The sequence below is a fragment of the Neophocaena asiaeorientalis genome, unplaced genomic scaffold (genome assembly GCF_003031525.2).
Source record: "Neophocaena asiaeorientalis asiaeorientalis breed wild unplaced genomic scaffold, Neophocaena_asiaeorientalis_V1.1 scaffold297, whole genome shotgun sequence".
Taxonomy (NCBI): Eukaryota; Metazoa; Chordata; class Mammalia; order Artiodactyla; family Phocoenidae; genus Neophocaena; species Neophocaena asiaeorientalis.
Window position 1 is genome coordinate 1,848,858 of NW_020175435.1, and position 13,560 is coordinate 1,862,417.

Below are 13,560 nucleotides of genomic sequence, written 5' to 3' on the forward strand. Positions count from 1 at the left end.
GTTTTATCGATATAAAATGCTTTTATGAGCTCAATTTTTTGTTGTATATAAAAGTGCTGTTTTGAGAAACTGTTGACCAAAATACCGCAGTTAGATACCATATTATAGTGTAGAGATATTCCAGCCATATGCTGTAATACTGACATTTGAGTAGTTTCTGTAAATTATAACACTAGCTTTGTTTTCTGTTGTTTTGGGTTTTATTGAAACATAAGACTGCTTGTATCAAAAGAGAAATAAAATAGTCCTATGGTTGTTGTTCATTGGGAATTTTAAGTCACATGTCCATTTTCTAGTTTGTTTTCATTGTCTGCTGTTTGAAGCTATATTCATAGCAATACCTCCCCTCTTAAAGATGCCCCATTTTCAAAGGGTTGACTGTAATTGAATTTCTAGGAAGCTCAGCCATAGTGATTCAGTGCTCTTAATTTTCATGAGAAACTCATGGCTAGATGAGCCCAAATCAAGACCAACTTTTTTTTTTTTTTGGTTGCGGTACGCGGGCCTCTCACTGCTGTGGCCGCTCCTGTTGCGGAGCACAGGCTCCGGATGCGCAGGCTCAGTGGCCATGGCTCACGGGCCCAGCCACTCCACGGCATGTGGGATCTTCCCTGACCGGGGCATGAACCCGCGTCCCCTGCATCGGCAGGCGGACTCTCAACCACTGCGCCATCAGGGAAGCCCCAAGACCAACTTTTTAAAAACATGTAAAAAATGATACAAATCTGCCCTGGCAGGCCATCTGCTTTAGCAGTCTGCCAAGGAACATGAACTCTAGTTGATGTAAAGTTGGGGAGTTTATTGAAGATTTAGCAGTTTGTAGCTTACCTGGTACCTTGTGAGTGAATGAGTTCAGTTCATTGGTTAACAACTGATCTTACTGGCTGGCTTCTTAGTAAGATCTTCATGTACTCAGCCAGTATATCTCCTCTGTGTGTGAGCCTGTGGTGGGTCCTGGTGACATGGTGGGGGAGAGGAATTGGTCCCTGCCTTGACATGGAGTGACTGCTAACCCAGTGGCATCTAATGACAATGATACTGTCAAGGTCAAGAACAGGTGTCAAGGTTCATTAAAGGGACACCTGACTGGTGTTCCTGCAGGAAGTGATGTTTTAGCTGAGGTGTCAGGGATAGGGGGGAATTAACACAGTAGAGCTGAAGGAAAAGCAGTTTTCAAATGAGGGGACAGCATGTTCCAAAGCCTTCAGGGCTTTCCCAAGACATACAGAAAAGCAAGTGAAGCTGGAGAACAGAGCAAGGGGACCCTTAGGGGCAAGGAGGCTATTGTTATTAGGCGGGACCGGATTATATAGGAACATGGGGTCCAGGTGAAGAAATTAGAGCCCTTTTTAAGTAGGGAACTGATATGATCCGGGATGAACTTACATACAAGTTTATTCTGGTGGCTGCAAACAGGGATTTGGGGGGTGCAAGACTGAAAATGGGGAGATATTAGGCAGATTCAGTGGATGATGGTGCTTTATGGAGCTTGAGCGGTGACAGGGGAATGGAATTAGAAGAAGGAAAAATTCTCATGTCATCAGTTCTTGTTTGTGCTAGAATATTACAACATCAGAAATGTAGTTAAAAAACATTTCAGCAATAGTGTCCTCTTCCTTTGCGGACCTCACAGTCCTAAGTGAGACCTGTCTGTCCCCAGCTCTGGATGTCTGCCACGGTGAAGCGATCCGTCCTCATCTGCAGGAGGCCACCGAGGCCATTGTTTGGATTAGAGATGCTTGCAACCCACTCGGGAAGGGAGGAGATACTTGAAAGTTAGGTCCAGAAGGCATAGAGATCAATGTTTTCTCTTTCTTTAAAGTCCGTCTCACAGCCCAGCACAGTACTGTCCACATTTTAGGAAACCATAAATTATTTGTTGAAGGGAGCAGCAGGTACATCATACGGTGTGGCGTTATGATGCCCAAACTAATGATCATAGGAGACTGAGTGGGGAGCTCCCTGGAGTTTCAGGTGGCAGAGAAAGTTCCATGTAGATGATGCTCCTGAACTAGGCCTCGGAGGTTAGTTGGTCCTGTTTTGTTTTTTTTTTTTTTGGAGAGGAGCGGGGCTTGAAAGAGCATTGCAGGGAGAAGCCATTCCACACGCAGAGTTAGGAAGCATGACTGAGCCCCGTACCTCTGTGTGCTGGTCAGGGGTGGGGCACAGACATGCCAACTTGATAAAGGTTAGGAAATAGGAGATAGATCAGGATGGATGGTGTGGGATAAGTTGTCAGAGAACACAGATTTTCAGGATGAACACTGGAATTGGCTCCAATATGCAAAAGTAAGGTTTATCAACAGACGGCTGGGGGCAAGAATTGAAGGGAGAGATTTTGGAAATGAAGTCTGGAGTGGCTGTTGTCCCCACTCCCACATCCGCCCCTAGCCTGAGCTATAATCCTCCACAGTTAGCTTCAGGAATTACCTTCCTCTAGAAAGTCTTGCCCCTTGTGTTGACAGTCTTTGGTGGCTCCTGGCTGCTTGATAAGTAAAAAGAAATAAAATTTTTAAAAACGGCACCAGTCATGGCCTTCCAGGCTTCCAGCCAGTCTCTTCCTTTATCCACCCATATCTTATATTTCCTGATCACCACTCTTTAGCTGTATATATGCATATATATGTATCTACATCTGTGTCTGTCTATCTATTATCTATCTATCCATCTACTCAATGAATGTTAGGCTCCGATCTGTCCCTGTCTCCTCAGCAAGGACCTACCTATTTCTTTTAACCGAGTCAGTCTCCTCCTAAACCTTGCTTAGAATTCACCTCCACTGTGAAATCTTTCTGGACTTTAACCAACCAACTTAAATGTCTCTGAACTTTAGTTTCCTCATCTGCAAAATGGCACAGACATACCTTACTTCATAGAATGGACGTGAAGATTAAAGGAGAACCTGCGTGAAGCATCGTTTTTTGCACAGAGTGGGAGGAGCCTGGCTCCCTCCAGCCAACAACCATCAGCAGAGCCCAAAGTTCCCTGCTGCCTTCTGTCACTGGGCCAGGAAACTCTTCACAGGGCATGAGAGGGGCACGCATACCTTGGTTGTGCCTGCAATGGGCCCCTTCGATGAAATACAGGGCTAAATACAGAACAGAGATGTACAGGTGTGCAGTTGAAAAGGGGCAAGGAAAATATACAGTTGGAGATCACAGAGGGGAACAGCTTAGTCCTCTGGCAGAGGATGTGAATGAAGTTTTCACTGGAAAGGTGACATTTGCAGAAAAGCATAATTATTATGAGAGTTCCTTGAAGGTAATGACTTGGTGGTCTGTGTACATTGGGGCCGGCCTGGTTCAGTGCCAAGAGCAGAATGGGCGCTTAATAAATATTTGTTGGATGAATGATTTGACCTCTAGAATACTTTTATTGCTTGTCATTCAACTTCTGTAACTAGTATAAAGGTAAAATTATTTAAGCAAGGAACCTCCACTTGCCACTCAAGGAATACAAATGAATTTTAACGTGCTGTTCAAAAATAGCAAAGGCTATTGAGAGCAAGGCGCTGAAACACCACCCCACTGTGAATCGGAATCACCAGTGGTGTAGCCGTGTCAAGGTGACACGGCATCTGGCTGTAGAAGAGGTCATCTAGATGTTTTACCTGTAAAAACAGGTGGAGCAAAGAGCAAAAGTGCAGACCCAAGTGTATATATGTCACTTTGTCTGGTACTGTTTGCTTGGTACTCTTGGGAAACATTTGTGACGGGAGATCGTTTTATCATGATTGAATAAAAATACTCATTATTTAAATTTTTTTTTGAAAGTCCCTGTCTATCTGGAATCTTGGAAGGGCAAGAAATCAATCCTAAAGTGTATATACATTACTCTATAAATGTGTTAATGTCTTCGCTTCTTCTTCCTCCTCTCTGCCTGTTTATACTGTAATATTAATAAATGAAGCATTTTAATGAGCTTTGACGGAATTATCTTCAGAGAGTTGGCGCAGTGTGTTCCTTGTAGACACACAACTGAAGTCCCCAGTTCCTGGAAGGAAGGCTGTTCCTTATTAGCTGGGATAGCGGAAGAGTGCTGGAGAGGGGTGGGGTAGGCAGGGCTCAGCCCACCTGTGCAGGCACAGGCCCGGACCCTCTCCACGTCGCTGTGGAGGAGCCCCCGGGCTTTCATTACAAGTGTCAGACGGTTCCCCCCGAGCAAGTGCTGGTGGGATGGCATGTCAGTATCTCTGGAGGAGCAGCCCTGACACCTCCCAACAGTCTGACAAACGGTTAAGTAGCGGTTTCAGCTTGGGTTGAGGATGAGAACATGTGTGTTCTTTCATGTTCATGTTCTTTTCATGTTACTCGAGAGATGTCTTGACCTTTTGCACTGTCACCCAACCCCTACCTTGTGCCCCGTGAAACACAGTCCCAGACTTACACTGCCTTTTTAAAAAAAATGAAGTGTAGTGAATATACAGTGTTGAGTTAGTTTCAAGTGTACAGCAGAGTGATTCAGTTATACACATATGAATCAGATTCTTTTCCATTATAGGTTATTATGAGATATAGTTCCTGTGCTATGCAGTAGGTCCTTGTTGTTTATCTGTTTTATATAGTAGTGTGTTAATCCCAAATTCCGAATTTATCTCCCCACCTCCATCACCTTTGGTAACCGTGTAAGTAACCGAAGTTTTCTATGTCGGTGAGTCTATTTATATGTGGCAAATAAGTTCATTTGTATCAAATTCTTTTTAACCAGCTTTACAACAAATGCTAAAGGAACTTATCTAGGCAGAAAAGAAAAGGCCACAACTAGAAACAAAATTACAAAATGTATCCTTTTTTTTTTTTTTAGATTCCATAAGTAAGTGATATCATGTGATATTTGTCTTTCTCTGTCTGACTCAGTTCACTTAGTATGATAATCTCTAGGTCCATCCATGTTGCTGCAAATGGCATTTTTTCACTGAGATTCTGTGCCTCAGCATTCTTTGGTTTCCAGTGATTTTTCCAGCCTGATTCTCCAATCTGTGGTCTGATCCTGAGAGCTGCTTGCTATTATTTTAATAAATTCCTTTTCTGCTAAATTTAGACAGGGATCATTTCCATTATTTGTAAGTGACGACCCCAATGCATTCATCTGTGTCCATGGCTCGATCACTGTCTGCTGGCCACTGAGATAATGGCCTTGACTTAAAAGCTTTGGCCAGGCACCTAAGTGTCCAGGCCACTAGTCAGCTGAATGGAATCTCCTGTTTAACACTGACTCTTAGCCATGCAGCTGCTCTTCTTTTCTTCCTTTTTTGAAATATCATCTTCATGCTGGCTCCTGCACATGTGTCTCTCTAATGACTTGCAGTACTTCAGAGCTCCCGGTTATTCAGTGAATTAGATGTAGGTTCAGTGACCTGAATGGTAGGCCAGTAGGTCAAGTGGCCTGAGCACGGTCTGAGTTAGGCCCCGGTCTGGGATTCCTTGGCCATTTGTTGGAGGCATGTCTGTCCTTTTGCCCCCAATTAATTTAGTACACATCGCTTTGTAAAGTGCCAGTGTGCGCCGGGGTAGGCCGTGTGTTCATGTCCTGCGGACGTTAAAGACCCTGACGGTTTCAACTCTGGATCCCTCTGCCAATCCCAGCAGAAGGGGAGAGACTTCTTATGCAGTAGCTTTCTGTGTGCCCCCTTTGGATTCAGGATTTTTTAATCTTTTAATTTTTTTCTTTTGGAGGCTGTGTGAGGTAGGGTGGAAGAAGAAGAGGTGAGATGGGAGAAGTAAAGGTTAAGCTTCATTATTTTTTAAGATAAAAACTTTGAACTTAACCTTATGAAATTAGACTTCTGCATGTGTCTGAGCACCAAAAATGTCCCATGTGTATTCTCACCATTTACTAAATATATAAGATCATATGTGTGTGTGGCCGCTCACTCCAGAGCAGAGTTTTAACTCCTGAACAGCCATGGTTACACTTTTTCTCATTTCTCTTATCACCTCGTAGAAGCATATAAGTTATCATAGACTTCCAGTTGTAGACGAGTAATTATATTCATTCAGGGCCTTCCCTGGTGGTCCAGTGGTAAAGAAGCCACCTTCCAATGCAGGGGATGCGGGTTCGATCCCTGGTCGGGGAACTAGGATCCCACATGCCGCGAGGCAACTAAGCCCGCGCGCCACAACTACTGAGCTCGTGTGGCTCAATGAGAGAGCCCGTGTGCTGCAAACTATAGAGCCCGTGCGCTCTGGAGCCTGAGTGCCACAACCAGAGGGAGAAAACCCGCACACCGCAACTAGAGAGAAGCCCGCGTGCCACAGCAAAGAGCCTGCGCGCCGTGACTGGAGGGAGAAAACCCACACACCGCAACTAGAGAGAAGCCCGCGTGCCGCAACGAAGACCCCGCATGCCTCAACGAAGACCCCACGTGCCGCAGCTAAGACACAATGTGGCCAAAACAAGAAAAAAAAATTATATTGGCTCAAAGAGAATTTAGGAAGGAAACAGAGATGTGCTTCTGTTTTAAAACAAAACACAAACTTGGACTCTCTAACATGCCACATTGACACCTGCTCTTGTGAAACCAGTGTTGCCATTGCTCTCAAGGCTGCATCTGGGTTGTGTGTCAGTCCCAGTCCAATAAGTGTGCTGACACCTATATGTCTGTCCACCTCCCCAATTCCCACACAGGGCTTACACGGCTTGCTAAAAAGAGAGGCTCACGTTCAATCTTTTAGCAAGCACAATTTTTTTTTAATTGAAGTGTACTTGATATACAGTGCTGTGTTAATTTCTGCTTTACAGCAAAGTGATGGTTATACATATATACACATTCTTTTTCATATTCTTGTTCATTATGGTTTATCACAGGGTATTGAATATACAGTAGGACTTTGTTGTTTATCCTTTCTATATCTAATAGTTTGCATCTGCTAACCCCAAACTCCCAATCCATCCCTCCCTCACATCCCCTCCCCCTTGGCAACCACAAGTCTGCTCTCTATCAGCAAGCCCAATTTTATTGTTACAATATGTGGAATCTAAAAAATGATACAAATGAACTTATTTACAAAACAGAAACAGACTCATAGATTTAGAAAACAAATTTACAGTTACCAAAGGGGAAAGGTGGGGTGAGGGATAAATTAGGAGTTTGGGATTAACATATACACACTACTATACATAAAATATACAATCAACAAAGACCTACTGTATAGTACAGGGAACTCTACTCAGTATTCTGTCATAACCTAAATGGGAAAAGAATCGGAAAAAGAATAGATATAGGTATATGTATAACTGAATCACTTTGCTGTACACCTGAAACTAACACAGCATTGTAAATCAACTATACTGCAATATAAAATAAAAATAATAATAATAATTGGGAAAAAAGTGCATGACTTTTGTTCACTTTGCCTCTGTCACTTTTGAGATTCACTTGTCTCTGACCAAGGAGATTCCTTTGTCTCTGACCCACGTCTGTGTTCTCTTTGCAGGGAAGAGCGATCCCTTTTGCTTGTTGGAGTTGGGAAATGACCGACTTCAGACACATACCATTTACAAAAACCTCAACCCTGAGTGGAACAAAGTTTTTACATTGTAAGTACTTTAGCCCCTGGAATATCAAAGAGCAGCTTTAACTCAGAGACCAATTATCCCTGATATGTTTGGGGCAGTCTGGGGCTCTTGAGTGGAACTTTCTGTCCATTTTTATGGGCAAAGAGTGAAGTTTATTGTTTTTCTTTTTCTGAAAACCTTTTATGCTTTCATTTTATAGAGTATAGTGTTAATAATAGAAGAGACCATTTGGAACTGCAAGGGAGTGTTATAGGAGAGGCATTTGTAAAGTACGTCTTTTAGTGACTAAATTAATCTGTGAGTAGAAGGAAGCTTCCATAAATCCAGACTACTTCATTCCTGGGTTAAAGGAAATTACAAATGTAGACCTGTCTTTAATTCAAGGAGCTTATATGGTACAACATTATTTTAATATCTGAAGGCTTGTATTCTGCCAGAGTCTTTTGGAACATATAGATTATCTGCAATTCCTCAAGGACTCCCAAAGGCCCCTTATATTCCAGATTCTCTGAATGACCTGCTCCGTAGTGATGTTCACTACGTAGTGATGTTCAGACTCAGGCATTTAGGAGGCTGGGTATATTCCTAGTTTGCTTTAGATTCCAAGGCATCTGGCCATCAAGGGGGAGGACCCTTTTTGAATTTGGGTGAAATGGTGGTACACTGGCCTCACAACGCTGAAGAAATGCTCTGTCTGTGCTTATAACTGAAAGAATATAGCTCGTATTGAATGGAATTGGTGGTTCCCAAGCAGAAACTTCCCAAGGATCTATGAGAAGAGGATTAACTGTGCTAAGCAGGTTTGCAAATTGCCATATGCAAGTCTCTGGTTTGGTCAACACCCTGCCAATGACCATGGCTCCGTGTTTCATTGTAGCCAATGTCTGGCTTCCAGTCAACATAAAAACTGTTTATAAGTATATAAATATGCATGATACATTTAGTACTCTGTGTTTCAACAATAGGATGCTTTCTAGGGATCTCAGCAAATAGTGATTTTGACCTTTTTTTTTTTAGGGAATTCTTCATTAGTTTAAAGTAAAGTAAATTTGATTTTTGTTCTTCTCATTTGGAAGCTACTTTGAAATCACTGTCCTCCTTATTCTGTCCCCTGTTCTCTTTCTTTATCCTGTTTCTTTAACAGTTCTGCCCTTGAGTACACATATACATGGAAAATGTCATAGTAAAAAAGTTGACTTTTTTTTTTCCATATGGATGTCTGAATCTTCTCTGATGGAAGGTTTGGGAATAGTCAGTTTGATTTAATTTTTGGAATTTAATTAAATGGTACTTTTATACTCTGAGGACATACAGATTTAATTAGTGAAACCGTGTTTTCAGATCGTCGTGGAACAGACTTCACTTTTGTGTTTTTGTATCTAATGCATGGTGTGTTTCTTGTTTCAGTCCTGTTAAAGATATTCATGATGTTTTGGAAGTGACTGTGTTTGATGAAGATGGAGATAAACCCCCTGATTTTCTTGGGAAAGTTGCCATTCCCTTGCTGTCTGTAAGTTACCTTCGTTAATATACAGTGTGTGAGTCATTTTACAGTTGACAAGTTTCTATGGTCTAGAGTTGCTTTATCTTTGTCAATCTGCGGGGGGGCCGGGGCGGGGGGGGGATCCTCCCAGCTATAGCAGGAAACAGCTGTTTTATTCCTTATCCTTCTCCAGTATTTTCAGTAGTTTCAGATGTAAAGTCACATAATTTTCTCTGTGTGTCAATTGCGTATTGATTTAACCAACCAAAACATTTTGACCGGTCTTTCAATCCACACTCAGTCTTTCCATCTTAAGATAGGGGTTTCTCTTTTGTTTCAGGGAATACATATCTATGACTGATTTTCCATTGGTGAATGAAAAACATCCATGTTTTGCTTCATTGCTTCCTTACTGCCCATTTCTTCAAAGATTACTTGCTGGTAACTGCATAGTTGTTCTCAATTCCACCAAAGACCATTTTCTCAAAAATTCTGTTTGTCTTTTTAGTAGTCCCGTTTGTTTTCAGTCTCCAAAAGTGCTTTGTGGGAGAAAGCAGAGAGCCTCTCTTGGAAAAAGAGTGCTGTTTTGGTAGTCCCCTTAAAAGGTAATGTGTCAGAGTGAGCTAAGAGCTGAATGAAAATAAAATACCCTATAAAATTCAGAGCATGATATAATGTCTTTACATGGGCAAAGGTAGAAAGCTGGGGTCTGAATTCACCTATTAATTGGGCACTTATGTTTATGCCAAATGTACTCTTGTCGAGGAGAAAATTTCAGTTTTTCATCCAACCATTCATACAGTGTGTGGTAGAGTTGTAACGGCGTTTATCAGTGAGGAAGGCTTTTTTTTCTTTCTTCCCAAAGACTTATTTCCCCAAAGCTCTTAGTGCATTTTTGTGGCTGGAGCAGTCTGTAATTTATCCATGAGATTAGACTAGCTCACATGGTGTTTACAGAGGGGGAAACGCTGCACCTCTCAATATCTCTTACCTTTTTGATTGCTTGGTTAATTTCTCCCCAAGTTCTCATATCCTTATGTTACTTGAAGAGCACTGTGGAGCAGCTGCTCCCTTGCAGAGCTGGCTGCTGCCGAATGTTCTGAGCCACCAGCAGCAAAAGCCACGCCGGCTCTCAGAGAGGAGATGGTGATGTGGGATTTCGCTCCTTTTTTTTTTTTTTTATTACAACTTTGTCAGTTATTCCTAAAAGAATCCATGTAACAAGAACATGGCGCACAATTTTAAAGAGGTCTAAAGGGACAAGGAACCAAAGCTCTCCATTAGAATTTAGTGTCCTTTCTCTCTAACATTTATTTTTTTGGGACATTTCTCCTCTTGTTTTATAGATAAATCCTTAGTAGCATATTTGATTCCTTGCTGGGTGAACGCCACTTCGTATCTTTATTAACCTCCCTCTGTTTCGCATGTAAACATTTTGTGTGTTTGGTCTTCCTAGAATACCAACAAGTTGACTGACTTTCTTTCCTCCCTCCCAAGGAATGTACAGTCGCTATACGCTGTGGAGTTAGATCTAAGAAATTACCTCTGGCTAAATCAGGTTTAGGTTTTCTCCACCTCAGCACTCCTGACATTGTTGGACGGATCGTCCTCAGCTGCGGGGACTGTCCTATGCACTGTGTGAACTTTAGCAGCATCCCTGACCTCTACCCACTAGATGCCAGGAGCACCTATCCACCCATCCCTGTTGTGATAACCAAAGATGTCTTGCAACATCGCCCAGTGCTCTGAAGGGGGCAGAGTCACTCCCGGTGGAGTGGAGAACCACTGACCTAAATTAATAGAGCTTTCAAACTATATCCTTCAAAATACAAGATAGAGTGATTTGTGAAAGACTTTGTTTCAATGCAAGCAAGCCCATTAGCCCCCTTAATTTTTCAGGTTGCTGATAAGCTGCCCCACAATCTAAGCATTCATTCGATAAATATTTATCAAGTGTTCAGTGTGTGCCAAGAATTGTTTTAGGTGGTAATGTTCTAACAATTATCACAGTGAAGCTATGTCCTCTCCTGGAACTTATCTTTTGATTGCAGGAGGCAATATACAAACCAGAAAAAAAAAAAAAAAAAAAAAAAAAAAAAGCAAAGCAATGCACAGTAGGTTAGATGGTGAAAAGTGCTATGTAGAAAATGAAGCAGGGGGAGGGGCCTCCAAGAGGATGTGTGTGGGGAAGGGATGCAGTTTTCCATGATTCAGGCAGCGATTACCTCACTGGAAAGGGAACATTTGAGTGAGAACTTAAGTAAGTAAGGGAGGGGAGAAAACCAGGAGGATATCTGGGGAAACTCTTCCAGGCAGGAAATCTTCAAGTTCAAAGGTTCCAAGGCCAGGCCTTGACTGTCAAATTCCAAAAATAGCAGAGCAATGTGGTTGGAATAGAGTGAGTAGAGAATAGCAAATGTGAGATAGGAAAGAATAGGGGATAGGGTGGCGTGGAAGAGGACCTTGTAGGACCCTGACAACCTGAAAGTTAGAAGGACTTTGGCTCTTTCTTAGTGGTGATGGGAAACCACAGGGAGGTTTCCAGCCGGGGAGTGTTTGATTTGGTTTATACTGCTTGTTTCTAATATAAATGTAGCACGTGGAGAAATAAGCCCAGATCTGAAAGGTCTCTACTGTGTAAAGGCAGTGCGGCCTGAGCCACGTTTCCCCTTAGGGACTTTGGGGGCCCAGGGATGTTGAGCTGAATAAGACATTTCAGTAGTTGTTGTTCAGCATGGCTGTTTCAGTTCATATTTATTTCTGATGCTTTGACCAGTAGATTGGGAAAGTGATCAGATCTTACGTAAGATCTGTGTGGGCTCTTCCCCATACACCCGCAACATACCTCTCCAAATGAAATGATTCCCTACCTAAAGTGTAGATATAAATGTGATCGAAAAAAAGGCCATAACCCTCAGTATCTGTAACAGGCAAATTTTGTTATTTCATTGATCATTTGATTTTTAAAAAAAATTTATATTACTTATATCTATAGTATTTATATTTATAAATTTTGTTTATATTTATTTTAAAATAATTCTAACTTGTGATTTAGAGGGTATATTTTAAAATGTATTTAGATCTAGGTTTTTTCTTTATTTAATATCTATTGAGCAATACTTACCTAGAGCCCTGTGCTGTGCACTTACCATCATTAATTCTATGACAGCCTAATGAGGTGTGCTTTATTATTATGACCATCTACAAATGGGGAAACTGAGGCAAAGAAAGACCTGTAGCTGGTAAGTAGGGGAAGCTGGGTTTGAATTAGGCGGTCTCATATCAGAGCCATCCTAAGAGGATGATGTGCTGCCATAGTGAGTAGCTGTTAAGTAAATATTGTGCCAAAAGCCATAACCGAGATCTGTTTTGTGCAGCCACTGGGCTCAGTGCAGTGGAGGTGGGGGGCAGGGGGGCAGGTGGGATACAGAGTTAAGTAAAGACTTGCATTTCATGGGAGATGCCTGTGAGATGACCGAAAATATTAGGTGCCATATAAAAGGAACAGGAAAATGCAAGGTGGGAGGGCTGAATTTAACTTTGGGAAGACTTTAGAAAGTGGGGAGTCTGAGCTGGCCAGGAAGGAGTATGGTGTTGATAGGGACTGCTGGGTGAGGTGAAGAATGAAGGCCATTCCAAGCAGAGGGGAAAGCATGAGCAGAGAAACAGCAGGGTAAAGGAGAGGCCACATTCTGGAAGCAAAGAGCGGCCTTGGTGCCTAGCTCTCAGTGTGAACAGGGAGGCTGGAGAGTGCAGCTCAGGAGGGGTGGAGAGAGTTTGGGGCCTATTCTGTGAGCAAGGATTATCTGCAGGCTTTGGCATGGATATAACAGAGCAGTTAACTAGGAAGAAAGTTTGGCTCCTGTGTGAAGCAATTATAGGGGAGGAAGACTTCCTGGAGGAATTGGTTGCAACTCCAGAAAAAAAGCATCAAAGAGAAAACCCTTCAATTCTGTGTTCTATGCCTCTTAGGAAAAGGATTTATTTCCCTGGTTTTTTAATATTTTTAGTCATAAAAATGGATTCATTGGTGCTTCACTATTACCTCTATAGGATACGGAACAGTGTCCTATAATACCTTGTTTCGTATTTAAAAACAAAAATTGTATTTCTTAGAGTGTGCGTAATTTTTGTGAGAACATGTTTTCTTTAATCAAGTCATAAACTAAAACTTGGTTTACACTTTCAGAGAAAATGCAAACTACATTTTAAAACGTCTAAGTGTAAAGTATTGAAAGTACTTCAACTTTTACTCTCTCGAAATGGTAATGTGCTAAGTGCATTTCAGCCTGTTAAATAAAGAGCCTGTTCTGAATTCACTATATCTTTTAATCAGGGTGAATATATTGGATGACTCTTGGCTCCCTTAAAATTCATATTCTAAAATCAGTGTATTTGTTAATGGTGGTGAATTGTTCAAAGCATATACATGTGCTCAGATATACATCAGAATTGAAAAAATACAGGACAGTGAGCCATCCTTCCATAGATTTCATTTCTGTTCAACTTTTTAAAAAACAGTTTTTTAAAATGATTATATAGATATGCAAAACTTTTTA

General features: G+C 41.7%; 1 protein-coding gene across 5 annotated transcripts in view; it reads left to right on the forward strand.

Moving 5' to 3' along the window:
• Positions 1 to 13,560, forward strand: part of MCTP2 (multiple C2 and transmembrane domain containing 2) — a 243,719-nt gene that overhangs the window by 136,702 nt on the left and 93,457 nt on the right. For all 5 annotated transcript variants that reach the window (XM_024767708.1, XM_024767710.1, XM_024767711.1 and 2 more), the window contains 2 exons: positions 7,437 to 7,539; positions 8,926 to 9,028. In XM_024767708.1, the coding sequence (XP_024623476.1) occupies positions 7,437 to 7,539; positions 8,926 to 9,028 (206 nt within the window). The remainder of the gene's footprint in view (positions 1 to 7,436; positions 7,540 to 8,925; positions 9,029 to 13,560) is intronic.